Source organism: Mustela putorius, unplaced genomic scaffold (genome assembly GCF_011764305.1).
Source record: "Mustela putorius furo isolate JIRA1106 unplaced genomic scaffold, ASM1176430v1.1 tig00003987_pilon_pilon_pilon, whole genome shotgun sequence".
In the NCBI taxonomy this organism is placed as follows: domain Eukaryota; kingdom Metazoa; phylum Chordata; class Mammalia; order Carnivora; family Mustelidae; genus Mustela; species Mustela putorius.
Window position 1 is genome coordinate 1,731,417 of NW_025422126.1, and position 14,671 is coordinate 1,746,087.

Below are 14,671 nucleotides of genomic sequence, written 5' to 3' on the forward strand. Positions count from 1 at the left end.
CCAGGATTATACTAAAATCACATTAAGATAACTATGATAAGGGATTAGTCCCTATTTTCTTTATTTCTTGTTCAGTATATAGAAAAAAATGTACATTACTTTCTTAAAAGAATTCAATGATGTGTTTTATAAAAAGCAAACTTCCTCTTGATCTAGTACAATTATGCCCTTACCGTATCAGAAAAAGTACTCCACAATTCTGATATTTAAATTCCCAATTGTGGCCTCATTTGTTTTGTTTCTTAAATTCCACGTATGAGTGGAATCATATGGCATTTGTCTTTCTTTGACTTATTTGAGTAAATACCTAATAAGTAGTGCAATTGCTGGATTATAGGGTAGTTCCATTTTTAATCTTTTGAAGAACCTCCATACTGTTTTCCTGAGGCTGCACCAATTTGTAGTCCCACCAACAGTGCATTAGGGTTCTCCACCAACATCTGTTGTTTCCTGTGTTGTTGATTTTCACCATTCTGACTGGTATGAGGTAACATCTCATTGTGGTTTTGATTTTTATTTCCCTGATGATGGGTTTTGTTGAGCAAGAAAACTCAGTGGTAGCGTCTTTTGTGAGTAGAGTATTGATTTTTACCTCAAGGGAGGTAGAGAAATATATAGAAGCAGAACAACACATAAAGAGAAAGACACTAAAACAGAAGGAAGATAGAAAAGAGCATGATTAAGGGACAAAACAATGAGAGAATGTCATGGGAAAACAATGGATATACCCAATACTCGAAATCTGGGGGAAAGAGGAAAGGACTTCAAAGAGATGGAAGCAGACAGGAGTAAAAAGAAATGGGTAAAGTAGTGAAAATACAGTGAAGGCCCTACAGGAGAGAAAAAAGGACAAAGACTGTAAAATGGGAGTCAGGGAATCAAAGTAGGAAACACATAGACACATACAAAGGAGTTTTATTCAAGGAGGTATGGGTACAGAAAAAGGAGATGAAAATAAGCAGAAAGGGAGATAGAAAAGGATAGTAAGACTTTCATACCCTTGGAAAGAACCCACTTTTGTAAAACCTTATACTTAACCTTATTCTTCCTCTACTCTTTTCTGCTAGTAAGGCCTACCTGACTCCCATTGTCTGTCCACACTGGAAAGAGAGTATACCGTAGTGATGAAGAGCACAGAGTCTGGAGCCCTATTAGCAAGTCCTGAAACCCTACTTCACTATATCCTATTTCTATGACTGGGCAAAATGGTTTATTGCTGCATGCCTTGATTTCCTTTTATGTTACATGAGAATAATAACAATATACTTGTATGGTTGACAGATATGTATTTGCAAGGTGACAAAGCAGTACCTGGAATACAACAAGTTCTTTGTAAGCTTCAGAAGGAAAAAAAAAAAAAAAGAAAAGGAAGGAAGGGGCATTTTTGATCATGAGGAGGAAAACTGGAGCACATTATACTTTGCAACAAAATTGAAAACATTAGCTCAGCTCTGCATACTCCTCCAATGTTATAGGGTTTACAGATGGAGGAAGGAATTTAAAGGGAATCCTTCAATACTAAAAAATTTGGTAAGGTTCTTTTTCAGGTCATGGGTGATATATCATTGCTTATTACATTGCACAGAAAACCCAGGATTGAGTAAGTGAGTATCAGTGAGAGATGGAATCAGAAATCAATTGAGAGACACACTACAGAGACAAGGAGATGTAAAGAGACAGGGACTCAAATGGTCAGAAGAATCACAGAAATAGAGACAGAGAAACAAGGACAGAGAGCTTGAAAAAGAGAACATGATGGGGACTGATGGACATGGCCCAAGAGTAGTGAGAAAGGATGGTGCTAGAGGTAGGGACTTCTGGTAGGTATTCCTACCTGAGGCAGGTAGTAGGTATTCCTAGTGGTAGGTATTCCTAGAATCCAGCATGGGAGAAAACAGACTACTTAATGGAACTTAAGTGCATCTTTCATTCTCCATCTCCACCAGGAGTGAGTGAAACATGAGTTCAAAAAGTCATAAAGAAACTCCTTGTAGTGAGTAGAAATAACTGCTCTTTCTCTGTAGACACAGAGAAAACTTAGACTTTCTGGGATGCATGAGAGAGGTGCATAGATTAAGCAGTACAGCAAGGTAGACAGGACAAGGTTTTACTGGTGAAGAAGGAGAAAACAATGTTGAAAGTTGATATCATCAGACCATAAGACGTAAAGAATTGCTGTTTAGCAATTATGACAGAAAATTCTTTGGGTGAGGGTCGTGGGTGTTTGTGTTTGTTTAGGATAGACCATGGGAGGTTAATGAGCAGCTCTCTCTTGATATGGGTCTTAGGAAGAGATTTCAGATTAGACTGGTGAGTAGAATATCCAGAAGAGTCAACATATCAGTCCCTTAAGGAACAGGATGAGAACATATGGATCAGGAATTGTTGGACTTGGGAACTAGACATTTTTCCTGGAGGCTCTGGTTCCCTGTTACTTCTGAGCCTTTCAATTGTTATGTGGGACAAGGCACACTTTATATCAGAAGGATATAAAACTTGAACCCTCGTGCTCCAAACCCTGCATTAAAAATTCAGTTTCCTCTTCCAGGAAAGAAATCCACACACGAAAGTGCAAACAGCTGAAACTTAAAAGAAAACTCAAAATCTTTGCTGGGAAGTTCTCACCCTGGTCTGGACAAATACCAGGGATTTTTAAGAGTTTGTAGATATAGGCATTGCTGAGGAGAAGGGTAAGATCTTGGTATTTTCTGCAGATTTTTGAAGAAGAGATAATTTGAGAAATGATAAGGAAGGTTAGAATTTAGTAATTATAAACATCTAATGATATTGTTCTTTATACAATTATCTTCCTTGCACACACATACACATACAGCATCTTGACAGATAAAAGCAAAAACTTTATAGACCAAACAAACAAACAAAAAAATCAAAGAAGATACTATTCAATACTTACCAAATGCTGTAAAACAGAATGCTTTCCCATGTTTTCAAGGAACAGTTAAGCAAAAGAAAAGTTTGGTTTAATTTACTGCCTAAAATTGAATACTACAGCACAATGACCACGGAATAAGAAAATTATAAGAAACTATTTAAAAAATGGGTTAATTGTTCTTGATTAATCATTAATTTTGTATAATTCAGTAAACAAATATAATTGACATATTAAAAAGCCTAAGAAGACAATTCATAGAAAAATGAAAATAAATAATCATTTATGTGAAAGAATGACCTACCAGGAAATGAAAGAGAATAGTTTTTTTTTTTTGAGGGAAAAGGGACTTAGAAATAACATTTATTAATAGCCAGAGAGAATTTTTTATATCATTTAGACATGAGCTGATGGTAGAGAGACTCATGAATTTCTGGCTATTCTACTTAATGGTTGCATAACCTTAGACAAATAACTAGATACCCCAGCGTTTTAGTTACTATTTTTATATGGTTACTACAATAACTAAATAAGATAAGGTATATATACTTAACAGAGGGACCAGTACCATATTATTTAGGAAAAGATTTATAACTTTAAATATTATTTTTAAATTTGTATTGGGAAATATATATTAATATATATTAAATGTTATGTTATTTGATTCAGTGAACCCCTTTCTTAAAATCCATGCTGAAGAAAACCTTAAGATATGATAAAAAATTGATTTACATGAAGATATTCATATAATGTTAGGTACAAAAATAGGGGCCTAGAACATTAGTAAATAGTATAGAGATATCAAATTATATGAAATAAAAAAATATATAATTTATACAGTGAGGTCAACAACTACATAGACAAATAAATTATAATTGGTAAATAATATAGAAGTCAAAATAAAGAACATAAAGCAGCATATCCTCTCTATCTATTTCAACTAGGTAAAGTCTTGGAATGTCAAATAATTTATATTTTGTATACACCAATTCAAATTTATCTGAGAGTAATTAAAAAAATTCATTTGGGGACTGGTCTAAGTAAGTTTGATAATAAACAGAAAAGTGTAACAAATTATCATTACCAAGTATTAAGAAACATAAATAAATTGAGAGACAAACGTTCTGACTTAAAATTTAATTCTACAATTATTAATATTAAATAAAAGACAAGTGCATAAGAAGGTCTATTGTTGTGTGTTTTGGAACCACATATGCAGATTCCTAGAAAAATAAGTAAAAGAATTAGAAATGGAAATCATTTGATATGTAGATGAAAGAACTAATCAATTAAATCATTTTATTTAATTGAGACGTGTTCATATATATGAACAACTTTTTTTAAACAGGAAAACATTATGAAGTAAAGAATGGTAAATAAATAAAAATGTTATATGTCATTATTCTTATTAGTAGATAAATAGGCCACTAACATTTTTTCCTTTACTGTTAATTTTTAATATGCAAACATATATTTAAAGAGACTTCAGAGGTTCATTTATGATCAGTTCCCCGAATGAGCTTTCCTCTTAAATTTAACAAATCATTCAGTCACAACTTCTGCTGTAATTGGAGATTCCATGTTTTGCAGAATTTTGAAAAACTAAAAGGCATCAAAAATATTAAAATTAATTTGTTCTATCACATTGATTGATTTGCGAATGTTGAACCATCCTTGTAGCCCAGAGATGAATCCCACCTGGTCATGGTGGATAATCTTTTTAATGTGTTGGCTAGGATCTTGTTGAGAATCTTAGCATCCATACTCATCAGTGATACTGGTCTGAAATTCTCCTTTTTGGTAGGGTCTTTGCCTGGTTTGGGGATCAGGGTAATGCTGGCTTCATAGGAAGGGTCCATCAGGTCCTGAGCTCTTGTTTTTTGGGAAGTTTTTGATCACTGCTTCAATCTCGTTACTAGATATTGGTCTATTCAGGTTGGCTATTTCTTCTTGGTTCCATTTTGGGAGTTTATAGTTTTCCAGGAATGCATCCATTTCATCTAGGTTGCTAAGCTTATTGGCATATAACTGTTGATAATAACTTCTGAAGATTGTTTCTACTTCCTTGGTGTTAGTAGTGATCTCTCCCTTTTCACTCATAATTTTATGAATTTGGGTTTTCTCTCTTTTCTTTTGGATTAGTGTGGCCAATGGTTTATCTATCTTATTGATTCTTTCAAAAAGCCAGCTTCTAGTTTCATTGATACTTTCTACTGTATCTCTGGTTTCTACCTCATTGATCTCAGCTCTAATCTTGATTATTTCCCTTCTTATGTGCAGAGTTGGTTTGATTTGTTGTCGATTCTCCAGTTCTTTAAGGTGTAGAGACAGCTGCTGTGTTCTGGATTTTTCTATTTCTTTGAGAGAGGTTTGGATGGCTATGTATTTCCCCCTTAGCACCGCCTTTGCTGTGTCCCATAGGTTTTGGAATGAAGTGTCTTCATTGTCATTGGTTTCCATTAATTGTTTCAGTTCTTCTTTGATCTCCTGGTCGATCCAAGCATTCTTAAGCAAGGTGGTCTTTAGCTTCCAGGTGTTTGAGTTCCTTCTGAACTTTTCCTTGTGATTGAGCTCCACTTTCAAAGCATTGTGATCTGAGAATATGCAGGGAATAATCTCAGTGTTTTGGTATCTGTTGAGTCCTTATTTATGACCCAGTATGTGGTCTATTCTTGAGAAGGTTCCATGTGCACTTGAGAAGAATGAGTATTCTGTTGTTTTAGGGTGGAATGATCTGTATATATCTATGAGGTCCATCTGGTCCAATGTGTCATTCAATGCTCTTGTTCCTTTATTGATTTTCTGCCTCAATGGTCTGTCTATTTCTGAGAGAGGCATGTTAAGATCTCCTACTATTAATGTATTCATATCAATATGACTCTTTATCTTGATTAACAGTTTTCTTATGTAATTGGCTGCTCCCATATTGGGGGCATAGATATTTACAATTGTTAGATCATCTTGGTGGATAGTCCCTTTAAGAATGATGTAGTGCCCTTCTGTATCTCTGACTACAGTCTTTAGTTTAAAATCTAATTTATCTGATAGGAGAATCGCTACCCCAGCCTTCTGGCATGAAAGATGCTTCTCCATCCCTTCACTTTCAGTCTGGGTGTATCTTTAGGTTCAAATGGGTCTCTTGTAGACAACATATGGATGGGTCCTGTCGTTTTATCCAATCTACAACCCTGTGCCGTTTTATGGGCACATTTAGGCCATTCACATTGAGAGTGATTTTTGATAGATACATTTTTATTGACATCGTGTTACCTTTGAAGTCTTTCTTTCTGTAGATTGTCTCTATATTTCTGTTCAATGCTATTCTTAGGATTTTTCCTCTTTTATAGAACCCCCACTTAATATTTCCTGTAGTGTCGGCTTGGTGGTTGCATAGTCTTTTAAGCCTTGCCGGTCTTGGAAACTCTTTATCTCTCCATCCATTTTGAATGTCAGTCTTGCTGGATAAAGTATTCTTGGCTGCATGCTCTTCTCATTTAATGCCCTGAATATATCTTGCCAGCCTTTTCTGGCTTGCCAGGTCTCTGTGGACAGGTCTTACATTATTCTGATGGACTTTCCTCTGTAAGTAAGGAGCCTATTTGTCCTAGAGGCTTTCAAGAGATTATACCTACAATTATGATTCCTCAATTTGACTATCAGGTGCCTTGATTTTTTTTGGAATGTATAATCTTGGGTGGAGACCTTTCGGCCTCTAGTACATGAACGCTGGTTCCATTCACGAGATTAGGAAAATTTTCATGAAGAACTTGTTCCACTATATATTCTAGACTTCTTTCTTTCTCCTCCCCTTCAGGGATTCCAATAATTCTGACGTTAGAATGTTTCATGGCATCATTTATTTCCCTGATTCGGTTTTCATGAAACATGAAACATGGGCTTCATGAAACTCAGTTTTCATGGTTTCTAAGCTGTTTGTTCCAGGCTTCCTCCTGATCCTTTCTCTCTACCTGTTTGTCCTCCAGATCACTAATTCTATCTGCTGCCTCAGTTACCCTAGCTTTGAGAGAATTTAGATTAGATTGGAACTCATTGAGAGCATTATGAACCTCAGCCCTGGTAGCTTTTAACTCCACCCTAACATTGTGAACATCATCTCTGGTCGCTTTCCGCTCGGCCCTAATCATCATGGTCATCCATGGCTTTCACCAAGCTAGCTATTCCCTGGATAATTGTTAGCCTGAATTCTCTTTCTGGCATATTGTCTTTGTTGATGGCCTTTAGCTCTGTTGCAGAAGGTCCATCCTCTGGATTTTTCTTCTGTTGGGCATTGCTCCTCCTAGTCATTTTGGTGAGAGATGACTGAACAGATGTAGCTGGATGTATCGACCATGGTGCAGTCAAGGTGCACCTTGGAACACTTCTGAGTAATCAGGATTCCCCACCCATACAAGAGACAAAAGAAAAGAAAAAAAAAAAGAGGAGAAAAAAAATAGAAAGAGAGAGAGACAGGAAAGAAAGGAAAGATGAAAGAGAAGGTTCAGCCCAAACGGGCCCCAAGGTAAGATTTATGAAGTCTACAAACAAAACCAGAGAAACACAAAGACTAATAAAAGTATATGACAAGAGAAAAAAAATACATATATATATATATATATATATATATATATATATATATGCAAATAAAGGAAGAACCTCATCAAAAAGAACCCCAAGTGTAAGATTTATATACTATCAGGACAAACACAAAAACACAGAAACAATGGTGGGAGAAAAAGATGGGAGAGTGGTTATAAATTCTCAGTGTGGGCGAGGAAGGTTGTTTTCATTCTTCCTGGATGTATCTTGATACCTTTGTTAAATGACAACTTTCCTAAGATAAAGGGGGATTAAAAATTGGTTTACCTATAGGGGTAGCATTGATTGGGGAAAGTTTAACTCTATATGACTATTAGAAAATTTAAAAAAAGGAATAAACTAGACTAAACTAAACTAAATTTTTTTAAAAAATTCAAAAAATAGAAATCCAAAAGAAAAACAGAGGTGTATGTATCAAAAAGTTCAGGTTAGAAGGTTATTATGGAACTTGCTGTATCGGACATCTCACTGTGTTGGTAAATAGGTTAAAAAAATATCTATATATAAAAAAAAAAAATGAACCAGAATAGTGGGAACGAGTTAAAAGTAAAAGTTGTCCTATGAAGTAGTGGTGGTTGTTCTCTTGTTGTCTTTTTTTTTTCCCTTTCTTGGTTGGTTTTCTGGGGGAGGGACCTGCCACATGGGTTTTCAGTCAATGATGCTCCCTGAGTTAATTCCCCCCGCCCCCCTCAAGGAGGTGGGCTCTGAGGAAACTGTTTTTTTTTTTTTTTTTTTTTTTTCAGGCTTTTGTTCTCTGGTGGCTTTTATGTTTGTTCACTTTTTTTTTCTCTCACCCTGATTAATATGAGAAGAGATTAATATGAAAAGAGAGAAGAACCACATGGTCCTCTCAATCGATGCAGAAAAAGCATTTACAAAATCCAGCATCCGTTCCTGATTAAAGCGCTTCAAAGTATAGGGATAGAGGGAACACTCCTGAACTTCATCAAATCTATCTATGAAAGACCCACAGCAAGTATCATCCTCAATGGGAAAAAGCTTGCAGCCTTCCTGCTGAGATCAGGAACACGACAAGGATGCCCACTCTCACCACTCTTGTTCAACATGGTATTAGAGGTCCTAGCAACAGCAATCAGACAACAAAGAGAAATAAAAGGTATCCAAATTGGCAATGAAGAAGTCCAACTCTCTCTCTTCGCAGATGACATGATTCTTTATATGGAAAACCCAAAAGACTACACCCACAAACTACTAGAACTCATACAACAATTCAGCAATGTGGCAGGATACAAAGTCAATTTGTATCAGAAATCAGTTGCTTTCTTATACACTAATAATGAAAATACAGAAAGGGAAATTGGAGAATTGATTCCATTTACTATAGCACCAAGAACCATAAGATACCTGGGAATAAACCTAACCAAAGATGTAAAGGAACTGTACTTGAGGAACTACAGAACACTCATGAAAGAAATTGAAGAAGACACAAAAAGATGGAAGACCATTCCATGCTCTTGGATCAGAAGAATAAACATTGTTAAAATGTCTATACTTCCTAGAGCAATCTATACTTTTAATGCCATTCCATTCAAAATTCCACTGGTATTCTTCAAATAGCTGGAGCAAATAATCCAAAAATTTGTATGGAATCAGAAGAGACCCTGAATCGCTAAGGAAATGTTGAAAAACAAAAATAGAACTGGGGGCATCACGTTACCTGATTTCAAGCTTTACTACAAAGCTGTGATCACCAAGACAGCATGGTACTGGCATAGACCAGTGGAAACCAGAGTAGAGAGCCCAGATATGGACCTTCAACTCTATGGTCAAATAATCTTCGACAAAACAGGAAAAAATATACAGTGGAAAAAAGACAGTCTCTTCAATAAATGGTACTGGGAAAACTGGGCAGCTATATGTAGAAGAATGAAACACGACCATTCTCTTACACAGTACACAAATATAAACTCAAAATGGATAAAAGACCTCAATGTGAGACAGGAATCCATCAGAATCCTAGAGGAGAACATAGGCAGTAATCTCTTCGATATCAGCCACAGCAACTTCTTTCAAGATATGTCTCCAAAGGCAAAGGAAACAAAAGTGAAAATAAACTTTTGGGACTTCATCAAAATCAAAAGCTTCTGCACAGCAAAGGAAACAGTCAAGAAAACAAAGAGGCAACCCACGGGATGGGAGAAGATATTTGCAAATGTCAGTACATACAAACATATCAAAAAATGGGCAGAAGATATGAACAGAGACTTCTCCAATGAAGACATACAAATGGCTATCAGACACATGAAAAAATGTTCATCATCACTAGCCATCAGGGAGATTCAAATTAAAACCACATTGAGATACCACCTTGTACGAGTTAGAATGGCCAAAATTAGCACAGGAAGCAACATGTGTTGGAGAGGATGTGGAGAAAGGGGAACCCTCTTCCACTGTTGGTGGGAATGCAAGTTGGTGCAGCCTCTTTGAAGAACAGTGTGGAGATTCCTCAAGAAATTAAAAATAGAACTTCCCTATGACCCTGCAATTGCACTATTGGGTATTCATCCAAAGATACAGATGGAGTGAAAAGAAGGGCCATCTGTACCCCAATGTTTATAGCAGCAATTGCCACGGTTACCAAACTGTGGAAAGAACCAAGATGCCCTTCAACAGATGAATGGATAAGGAAGATGTGGTCCATATACACTATGGAGTACTATGCCTCCATCAGAAAGGACGAATACCCAACTTTTGTAACAACAAGGACGGGACTGGAAGAGATTGTGCTGAGTGAAATCGGTCAAGCAGAGAGAGTCAATTATCATATGGTTTCACTTATTTGTGGAGCATAACAAATACCAAGGAGGCCATGGGGAGTTAGAGAGGAGAAGGGATTTGAGGGAAATTGGAAGGGTAGGTGAACCATGAGAGACTATGGACTCTGAAAAACAATCTGAGCGTTTTGAAGGGGTGGGGGGTGGGAGGTCGGTACCAGGTGGTGGGTATTATAATGAATACTGTTATGCTGAAAATAAAAATAAATTAAAAAACATATTAAAATTATACATCATGACCTTTCCTTTCTCATCATTTTGCATTTTCACAGAACATGCATGTTAATTTTTAGAAAAACAGAAAAATGTGTTAAAACGATGAGATTAAGGCTATAAGTGTACTCTCAAAAACGTAAATAAGAATGAGAATTGATCTATAGGCTAATTTGAAGAAGATCAATGCAGCTTTATTATTTTCACTTAAATTTTGTTGTGTTAATGTACACAACTTATCTAAAGGTTTACGTTTCTCTATTTTGCATGTAGTTTAATTTTTCAAGGCTGTGACGTATACCTGAGAGCATCCTAGCAAAGATCACAGGTCCCTGTATACAGATGCGACCATACTGAATATTTTACAAGCTGTTCCTGACCTGATGATTCAGCTGCCTCAGATGTCTTTCTTCCTACTTTTTTTTGTGTAAGTCATTTGAAGAACACTAACAATTGATTTTACATGAATATAGTAGAATTTGCTAACCAGTCTGAATAGTCTGTGACTTTCTCAGCATCTGTCACACCCAAAGCGCTTCTGAAGCACCACCATGGTGGTCTGGAATAACAGTGGTACTATGGAACCCACCTTTCTCTTAGAGGGCTTCCGTGGGCTGAAGTCTGTTCATGCTTGGCTCTCAATTCCATTTTGTCTTGCATACCTGGAGGCCTTTCTAGGCAACATCACCATCCTCTCTGTTATCTGGAATGAGTGTTCACTCCACCAGCCCATGTATTATCTGCTGTCCATCCTGGCAATAACTGACCTGGGCATGTCCATGTCTACACTCCCCATGATATTGGCCATGTTATGGTGGGAAGCCCAGGAAATCAAAGTAGGAGCCTGTTTTACTCAGCTCTTCTTCATCCACACCTTCACGTTCCTGGAATCTTCAGTGCTGCTGGCCATGGCCTTTGACCGATTCATGGCTATATGTCATCCACTGCACTACTCAAGCATCCTCACCAATGATATGATTGGTAAGACTGGTTTGGGTTGCTTGCTACGAAGTGCAGGAGTCGTGATGCCCACCCCCATATTACTAAGGTGTTATCATTATTGCCACACTAATGTCCTCAGCCACCCCTTTTGCCTGCATCAGGATATTCTGAAATTATCCTGCTCTGATGCCAGTGTCAACAACATCTATGGGTTGTGTGTGGTCATTATCACACTGGGAACAGACTCAGTCCTCATCCTCCTCTCCTATGTCCTAATTCTCCATGCTGTACTAGGCATTGCATCTCGTGAAGAGCGACTAAAGGCACTCAACACTTATTTTTCCCATGTATGTGTGGTGCTTATCTTCTTTGTACCTCTAATAGGGGTATGCATGGACTATCACTTTGGGAAACACCTGCCTCCCATAGTCCACATTCTCATGTCAGACGTTTACCTGCTTCTTCCACCAGTACTCAATCCCAACATCTATATCTGACATCTGACATCTGCTTGGTGTCAGGACCAAGCAGATTCGTCTTGGAATTTTCCACATATTTAGGCAAAGTCCGAGTCTTTAGAAAGCATATGGCATTGGTCTGGAGGAAAATTTTCTCCATCAGATTCTTAAAGGTGCAGCTTTCTAGATAGGTGATTTTTTGGAGAATTCCTTGAATCTCTTTCAGTTCTAAGTTTCTTGTTTGTAAATTTGAAATTTTGTCATTGTTCTGATGATGTCTCTGCATTATGTGAACATCTTTGTGTCCTCATACATTATGAGGATTTTAATATAACAAAATAATCTTTTTAATGACATACTGTATTGTTTTCAAAAATAATAATACAACTTAGATCTCTTAATAATTCAAAGACCCAGATAAGGTTATCTTTGGTAGTCTGTGATCCACACACAAAACCCCAGTGCCCAACTGTTGTGGAAAAATTTATTTCAAGAAAGTAGTCTTGTCTTGGGGGAACCTGGGTGGCTCAGTGGGTTAAAGCCTCTGTCTTTGGCTAGGATCATGATCCCAGGGTCCTGGGCTCAACCCCCATGTCAGGCTTTCTGCTTAGCAGGGAGCCTGCTTCCTTCTCTCTCTCTCTCTCTCTCTGCTTGCCTCTCTGCCTACTTGTGATCTCTGTCAAATAAATAAATAAAATCTTTTAAAAAAGAAAGAAAGAAAGAAAGAAAGAAAGAAAGAAAGAAAGAAGGCTTGTCCTGTAGTGGTCCTGAAATTTTGAAGACCCTACCAAACCCAGTCAAATATCATCCCTATAACTGACTTCTTAACCTTATCCTTTTATACTTACCTGTGTATCCTCTTCATTTAGCCCTTTTACAGCTATTAGAAATCATAATCACCTGCTGGTGTTGAGATAAGCACCTAGGTCATGATTGCTCACCCAAAGTCAACATATAGTCAGTGGGAAAATTAAGCAGGAGTGCACTCACCACACTGAGATCAAGAGGATATCACTAAATCTGGAATGTAGATGGTTTCGGAGAACGTTTACCCACACAATCAGGTTATAACTTGGGCAAAAACAATTAAGCAATCAAACATTAAATACAAGACAAACATTTCATTTATGTTTATTGTTATGATGGAGTAGCAGGGATCAGATTTATTCCCTCACCTTCAACAACTAAGTAACAGTCAGAAAGTTTATAAAATAATAGTTCTCAAAACTGGATAAAAAGGAAACAAAGGAAATGATCTCTAAAAGAAGGGGAAAATAACATGAGCCCAAACACTGACCTGATCTTACTTACTTACTGGAAATTTATCAAGTCACAGATAGGGGCAGAGAACCCAAACTGAGTCTGATGGTCTCCCTGAATGACAATGTAGAATACCAGAGAGGAGAGAGAGCTGTGTGTAGACAAATACATGACCTCAGGACATTCCTCAGAAGCCTTCAGTTGTGCACTGGTCAGTGTATGTCTGTGAAGAAATTACCATGGCAAGGAAAGAGCCACCAGAAAGGAGCAGAGGGAGCAGAGATAAGACCTGAGACCAGTCATATCTCAGGTCTCATATATGACTGAGAGGAGTTCCTATGCTTACAGGCAGTGTGAAGAAACCTTGTAATGAACAGAATATTTGGCTATGTACATGGAAGGGTGTTACCTTTAGTAATGACCCCATTATCTCACCCAATTACCATACCAGTTCCTGTGGACCAAAAGCTATATTTGGTCTTTCCTAACAAAGCCTGAAGAAAAGTCTTGAAGGGGTTAAAGCCATTTCCTTTTAACTTTATGACACACAGGAATAAAGGTAAAATATATATTTAGAGAAGGACAAAACAGTGAGCACAATTTATTTTGTGTCTTTTCTTTTGGAAACCAACAGCCTGGAAGAAGCATACATTATGCCTCCTAATATACTTTATAGGAATAGATGGCATGTTCTAGTCCTATAAAGGCCTGTTCTCAGACCATGATGGGACCAGTAGGCCCACCTAATTCAATGGATCTGTGTCAGGAATTTCACTGTAGAACACATTTAAACAAGATTCTCAACTGACAGCTTGCCAATGATAAAGTTGAAGCTCTTTGTATTCATTTGTTTGACATTAAAAAAAAAAAAAAATCCCTCCATTTGATTCAGAACTCAGGGCTCAGATAGGACAAAAAGTTTTTAAATCTTGGAGTGCTTCTTAAATAGCCACACATATTTTTATAAAAATCAGTACAAGCATAGGAAAAAATGTTTAACAAAATATCTCATAATATTAGGAAGGAGGGAAATCATGACTAAAATATGAAATAATGAAAAATATACATAGACAATCAATCCAGAAAACCATTTGTCAACAAAGAAGAGTTATAAAGAGAAAGGGGGAAAAAAAAGGGAGATACTAAATTAAAACTAATTTCCAACTTTTACTGTCATAGATCTGTACCTTAGAAAGGTCCAATTCACTTAGTAAATGAGGATGAATTTTCAGAAATTTAAGAAGATGATACTATATATTTCAAATAGGAAAGAAAAATCAAAAGAGCTTACCTGCAAGAAAAGGAATTACAGTGGTATCAGAACCCTTGAATTCCACATGGAGGATAGATCATAAATGTAATCATGCTTATAAAATCATCTTCAACCAATATAACTGCATTAGTTCACTAGGGTTGTGGCAACAAAGTGCCACAGGCTGGGTGGCTTAAACAACAGACATTTCTTGTTTCCCAATTCCTGAGGCTGTAAGTCTGAGAGGGAGGGATCTGCAGTGCTG

The 14,671-nt window shown here is 36.9% G+C and overlaps 1 protein-coding gene across 1 annotated transcript; it reads left to right on the plus strand.

Moving 5' to 3' along the window:
- The first annotated feature begins 11,045 nt into the window (after positions 1 to 11,045).
- Positions 11,046 to 11,933, plus strand: LOC101693623 (olfactory receptor 51L1-like). The gene has a single exon (XM_004768239.1). The coding sequence runs from the start codon at positions 11,046 to 11,048 to the stop codon at positions 11,931 to 11,933; it is 888 nt and encodes a 295-aa protein (XP_004768296.1).
- The last annotated feature ends 2,738 nt before the right edge of the window (positions 11,934 to 14,671 follow it).